General features: G+C 34.2%; 1 protein-coding gene across 1 annotated transcript; it reads left to right on the forward strand.

The window, feature by feature from the left end:
* Window positions 1-306: 306 nt before the first annotated feature.
* LOC138313479 (ATP-dependent DNA helicase RecQ-like) lies at window positions 307-2,777 on the forward strand. Its single transcript, XM_069253904.1, has 3 exons — window positions 307-821; window positions 1,342-1,498; window positions 1,857-2,777. Exons 1-3 carry the CDS (start codon window positions 506-508, stop codon window positions 2,629-2,631), a joined length of 1,248 nt encoding a protein of 415 aa, XP_069110005.1. The 5' UTR covers window positions 307-505; the 3' UTR covers window positions 2,632-2,777.
* Window positions 2,778-7,285: the final 4,508 nt, after the last annotated feature.

Genomic DNA, 7,285 nt, shown 5'->3' on the forward strand with positions numbered 1-7,285 from the left:
CTTAGCTGTGAAAATTCAAAATGGCGAGATATTTTGATGTAAAACCCCAGAAATCGGTATTTTGGCCTTAAGTTTCTGTTTAAGTCAACTCCAAAATTTCAATAAAAATGCTGACGAATAGGAACTATCATTAGAAAAAACAGAGGTATTTCTGAAAAAAATGGTTTCTTCAAATCTTTGATATGTGCCACAAAACCCCAATGCGGTGGTCTCGAAGTTGGGTATATTTTTGACGTTGTCAGTGATTTCCACAGGACTGTTTTAAAGACTGTTTTAAAGTTCTAGAAGCGTCTATACATGTGACGTCATTTCCGGAAATCCCAATATTGTGTATTGAGCCGGGCTAACGTCAAGCTGGCCCGCAATCCCCAGACTCTCGCCGCTGAACGAGACCAGCCGAACGAGAGTCTGGTCCGGTTCTTGTTTCAATTTTGTGATTTGAAATCGAGGCTTACCGAAAAATCGGTAAAGCTTTTGATTGGCTGATTTAAACACACCCACAAATATGGCGGAAATGTTTGGGAAAGCATTGTCGGCTGCTCTCCAACAGAGGAATATACCTTTCAAGTTAAAAAACTTTCAGGAAAAGATTCTTGAGGATATTGTTGTGAAAAAGGAAGATGTGTTAGCTGTGTTACCAACAGGATACGGCAAGACGTTGATATACTCACTGATACCAACTTTGAATGATTTATATGAGAATCAAGCTGACAGCATCGCTATTGTTATTTCTCCGCTGGTTGCTTTAATGGAAGACCAAGTTGTCAATATAGAAGCCAGTGGAATCAGATGTGTTTACGCTAGCAAGCAACAATCACAAGGTATGTATAAATATATAAGTTTGAATAAACTTAATAAAGTGTAACTACATAGGCTACATTTATATTCAGTGTGTAGCATGTTGCCAATCGCGTGTAGAAATCGAAAGTAACGTAAAATGGGTCAACACATGCAGTATAAAAACCGACGAGGTCGACGAACGGATTCTAGTTATTTGTCAACGAAAATTTTCTTATTTTGTATGTATGGCAATCAATGTTTCAAGTGTGTTTGTTTGTTTCTTCTTTTGAAGATCAGTTTAGAACAAGTAATATATATTCGTTTGCCATAAATGGGAGATGAAATACTATTTTTCTTCAGTAATCTATTGATGGATCACAGGGCCATGTATAGTCTCTATGAAAAAATAGCCAGAAATACATATTTATGCCCTGTGGATGGACGGTGTCATTGCCATTACGTATATGTATATGCTGATTTGAACACAACTTCCCCTCTTGTTGACTATATACGGGCATATATGTAATTATACATGTATTGTATATGTTTTGAATAATTCAGAAATCAATACGGAGCTGGAAAATGGTTCAATCCCCATCGTAATGATGAGTCCAGAAGCCCTTTTCCTTGGAAAATGGAGACACATCTTATCTACAGAAATATATCAGACTAGAGTTGCAGCCATTGTGATTGATGAAGCGCATTGTGTGGAACAATGGTATCAATGATTATATTTAACTTGTATTATAATATTTCTTCAATTTGGAATTTCACATTCTAGAATTTTTCAACCTTGAACATATATAATTGTATATAGAATTATAGTAGATTTTGCTTCAGTTGAAAAGTTTATTTACATCGTCTTTTAATCATGGTACACTGTATATAGTTTAAAGCACAATTTAAATAATATTTTATTAATCATAAACTAATAACAGAACTTCTGAGAGTATTTTGATATAACTTGAAAAGTTATAAAAAAAATATATCATTATCTTTTTTTGATCAACCCATATCCATAAGGTACTGATTTGTCTATATGTACTGTATGATCTACTTTTAATTCATTTTTCCAGGGGAGATGAATTTCGTACTGACTACGGCAAACTCTCTGAGCTAAGAAGCCTCCTACCAAAAGCTCCAATGCTAGCATTGACAGCTACAGCCTCTCCAAATTCAAGACAGTCATTACTGAAGAAGCTTTGTATGGAAAGGGGTAACATTATCGTTAAGAACTGTGACAGAAAAAACATTAATCTGAATTGTATAAAAGCCCCCCGTGATGCCAAAACAGCATTCCTGTGGTTAATAGAGTGTCTCAAGACTGAAAAACAACTGTGTCAAAAGACTGTTATATATTGCCGTAGTATTAAATCATGTTCACAATTATTTAAACTTTTTATTGATGCTATTGGTTACCAAGCATATTGTGGACCTAAATGTGCAAAAAAACGACTATTTGCTATGTACCATCATTCTACATCAACAAAGTGCAAAAAATTAGTCATGGATGAATTCTCAAAACTTGACAGTACTTTAAGAGTTGTAATTTGTACCTCAGCTTTTGGCTTAGGAGTGAATGTGCCAGATATCAGTATGGTTGTTCACTGGGGGGCATCAAGGACCATAGAAGGATTTATGCAGGAATTTGGAAGGAGTGGTCGTGATGGAAGAAGTGCCATGTCAATTCTCTACTATCATGGAATGGACATAAGCAAAACATCAACAGACAATAAAATGAGGTCATATGCAATTACAGATACCTGTAGACGAGTTTTGCTACAAAATCATTTTACTCCAGATGTTCTAAGTACCGATATGAAATTCCAGCCACAACATTTTGTGCTGTGATAACTGTTATAGAAACTGTAAATGTCTTAGCTGTCCAGATTTGCATGTTGCCCTTCTTTCAGAGATAGAAGAAGACAATGATTTGTGTGAAGCAGCTGCAAAATTTGAAACTATGTCAATTTGTCGTGTAGTGTCTGAATCACAGCGGAAGGAAATAAGTACAAAATTGTACGAGTATAGAAAATTGCTCATTGAAAACACTGGTGTTCCATCTTTATTGAATGGTGGTATTTTAACTGGGCTAAGTGATTCATTTATTGAATCAATTGTTAATAATGTTCATTATATAGGGGGCATAGATGATCTATTGTCAGATTATGTATTTGACAGAAGTTGTGCAAGTTCAGTGATGGATATTATTGATGAAACACTTCACAACTAATTAAATAGCTGAATTGCTAAAAGACACCTGAAAACATGTGTACAATGTTTGTGTTACTGTAAACTCATGTAGACTTAGATTATCATGTGAGTTTGGTTTTTTCTTTCATCTTTGAAGTTATAGTGCAGCTGACAGGAACAATTTGTCTAAACTTGTGTTTCATTAGTTCTCCATATCCAGCACCATTTTTTTCCTGGTAGTGTGGCAATTACCGGTAAATATAACTGGATTATCTCCCTTTTGATTATATCTTAATTGATTTTTTTTGGTAAGTTGGGTCTTGTGTTGGGTAGTTAAGCCTAAAAAAGGCATATGGAGATGATAACTTTAATTATATAAACCATTAAAAGTCCTAATGTTGGGCTATGTACATTTTTATTCTTAACTTGATGTGAAATTCAAAACCAAATATATGACATCAATAAAAAATTTATTTGATTGGATATGATAATTGTATTCTTGTAATTTCAGTGAAAGGTAAATATAATAAAACATACATTAAAGGCCCACTACCTTTCCGGAGCAAAATTTATGGGTTTCTTAAAAACATTAATAACAAAAGAAAATATATATCGATGGCTTAAGATGAGGTTACAACACCAAACATATGCAAGATTTCCTGTCTAATGTACGATAACAGTGGAGATTCATTTCGCTGTTTTGCCGTCTGGCGCAGTGATAGTCAACTACCGCGCGGCATTTAGGACGGGACGGTCGGGAAAAATCAAACGAACCCGCGTTATGAAAATTAACATTTTATTCATTCTAATTTAAACAGTTCTGAAGTGATGATAAGTGCACTAGTAAACGTATAGTTAATAAACTTCTGCGACTCTACAAAATAATTGATCTCGTTTTACATTCCTATTTTAAAAGATTAAAAGCCGTTTTTCGGAAAGGTAGTGGCCCTTATTAAAGATGCTCCACTGCCAACAATGCATAAAAATGATATTCATCATTTCAACAATAAATGGTGTTTTACTGTCATGTTAATGAATGTTCTAATTAACACAAAAATAATATTAGATAACTTGTTTTGCTCTTGGTGGATGTGCAAAATCAGTACTTCAAGATCTTTATTCTGAATAAAAAATCACTTATTTGACAGCTTATGTTTTTGATAGAAAAAAATACCATTTGTCGGCGGTTGGAGCATATTTAAAAGAAACAAGAGATCCCAGAGGGATCTTGCGCCCACCAAAGAATGATCTACGTCTGACAATAGAAATAAGGATCTTTTCTCTGCTTTCAACAAACTTTTACTACAATATACAATTTGAGAAAGATCTTTTCAGTACTTTTTGAGATATATAACACTACAACAAACTTCAATTATCAAAATCCAAAATGGCTACCTGTTGGCCATCTTGTTGACTGATCGGTCCCAATATGCAATATGCATATGAGAGCGATCACTTCAGTACTTTCTAAGCGTTAACAAACTTCAATTATCAAAATTCAAAATGGTGGCCTGTCGGCCATCTTGTTGACTGATCGGTCCCAAAATGTAACATGCATAACTAAGGACCTAAGGGAACCTGCACATGAAATTTGAAACACATCCCTTCAGTACTTTCTGAGAAATAGCGCTAACAAACTTCAACTATCAAAATCCAAGATGGCGGCCTTGCGGCCATCTTGTCGACCGATCCGTCCCAAAATGCAATATGCACAACTAGGGCCCTAGGGGAACCTACATGTGAAATTTGAGAGAGATCCCTTCAGTACTTTCTGAGAAATAGCGATAACAAAATTCAACTATCAAAATTCAAGATGGCGGCCTGGCGGCCATCTTGTTGACCGATCCGTCCCAAAATGCAATATGCACAACTAGGGCCCTAGGGGAACCTACATGTGAAATTTGAGAGAGATCCCTTCAGTACTTTCTGAGAAATAGCGGTAACAAACTTTAACTATCAAAATTCAAGATGGCGGCCTGGCGGCCATCTTGTTATCCGATCGGTCCTAAAATGTAAATATGCACAACTAGGGCCCTAGGGGAACCTACATGTGAAATTTGAGAGAGATCCCTTCAGTACTTTCTGAGAAATAGCGGTAACAAACTTTACCTACCAAAATCCAAGATGGCGGCCTGGCGGCCATCTTGTTAAATGATCCATCCCAAAATGCAATATGGCACCAACTAGGGTCCCCCTAGGGGAACCTACATGTGAAATTTGAGAGAGATCCCTTCAGTACTTTCTGAGAAATAGCCGGTAACAAACTTTAACTATCAAAATCCAAGATGGCGGCCTGGCGGCCATCTTGTTAAATCCGATCGGTCCTAAAATGCAATATGCACAACTAGGGCCCTAGGGGAACCTACATATGAAATTTGAAAAAGATCCCTTCAGCCCTTTTTGAGAAAGAGCGGTAACAAGAAATGTTAACGGACGGAAGGACGGACGGACGGACGAACGGAAGGACCAAGAAATGTTAACGGACGGAAGGACGGACGGACGGACGAACGGAAGGACGGACGACGGACCACGGACAAAAAGCGATTTGAATAGCCCACCATCTGATGATGGTGGGCTAAAAACAAGAAGCATAGGCAGTCTTTACATTATATGAATCCTGATACAATATAGGAACAGCACAAATTCCATTGGCATGAGATGAAACAACAAACACAATAAGATGCAATTTACATTATATGTACAATTAAATATGCTCATACTTTAATTTTTACACAAAAAAAGACATTTCTCCACAACCGTCCAAAAAAATGATATCAAATTCTGACAAAACATGTACAATGAATGTCAGGAACATGTGAACTTGTATTTCACAGCATTTTGATAAATATACATGGATGGGTTTCAGTTACATTAGAAATGTAATAAATTAAATTACACATTACATTTTCAAATGGCATTAACATGACATGTACTTTGCAATGTAATTAATTCATTAAATTACCATTACTTTTAGTTTATACTAAAAAAACACAACATTTTTAGATATGCCATGCACTAATTGTTCAATGTGATAAAGAATAATTAACTTTAAAATACATATTTAAGTATAATATATACATTTTTGTTTATACCTTGGTACATACATACATGTACATTGTGCTAGATTAAGGTATACATGTTGTCATTATTATTTGCCAATACAATTGCATTGAAGGTTCATCCTATTTTTTAGGTTAGATTTGATAATCATCAGAGTTTCCAAATTGTTGTGTTTATGTCTTATCAGAAATGTAAATATCATAGATGCTCAGACTATCGTAGGGGTCCCTCTTGGGATTGTTTGTAACTTATTAGCCAATCGACTGCTAGATCGAGGTAACATGAATATACAAATATTAATAATATTCCATATGATATAACTTTGTCATCGCTTCTGAATTCTATAGATTTGAACCCCATAGTTTTTGTCAATTAAATTATTCTTTTTAGTAATTTGTGTTGAAAAATAAATATGAAAGAAGACCATACCTATATAAGTGCCACCTCTTGAATTTCATAGTAAAAGTTAGTAAGTGTAACATAATCAGAATACATATATATGATATGGAAGGCATGCATATCAGATAAAGGATATCAATCCCATTGGCAAAAATGGAATATCAGATTTCAGGTACTGTCTATCCTTATAAAAAATATATCTTCAGGTATATGGAAAAACCAAAGCAAGCATTTTTGTAATGTAATTAATTAAATTACCAATTACATTGTAAATTGAACATTGCCCAATTACACATTACATCATTACTATGTTTTATATGTATACAAATTTTATCCTGATTTTTTTTTTTTAATTCTGTTTTCATTTAAATTATCAATAAACTATTTTATCTTCATCTAATAATTAAACATGATGTAATAGTGTATTCCTTTTATTGCAATGACGTTTTGGAGCCATACATCATTCCATTTTTCGACTTAAACATGATCTGTTTCAAAATAAAAAAAAAAATAAATCAATACTATTTATATTTCATCTAATATACATTTTATTCATAGTAATTCATCATTCCAAAAACATGATTTGTTTCATAAAAAAAAAAAATCAAACAATTCATATATAGTATTATGTTCCGAATAACAAACAATATATATGTTGTTCCATTACAAAACAATGATGAAATAACATATAAATCACAGAACAAATTGCGAGGGGAACTGAAAAAAAACATTTGGACCAGGTAGGTAAGCCTAAAATGGATATCACATGAGCTTACTGAATGAACAAATTCAACAATGGAAACTTTGAAGAGTCTAATAATTGTTTTAACCTAGCTAGGGAACACATTTTGCT

This window comes from Argopecten irradians, unplaced genomic scaffold (assembly GCF_041381155.1).
Source record: "Argopecten irradians isolate NY unplaced genomic scaffold, Ai_NY scaffold_0703, whole genome shotgun sequence".
NCBI classification, from domain to species: Eukaryota; Metazoa; Mollusca; class Bivalvia; order Pectinida; family Pectinidae; genus Argopecten; species Argopecten irradians.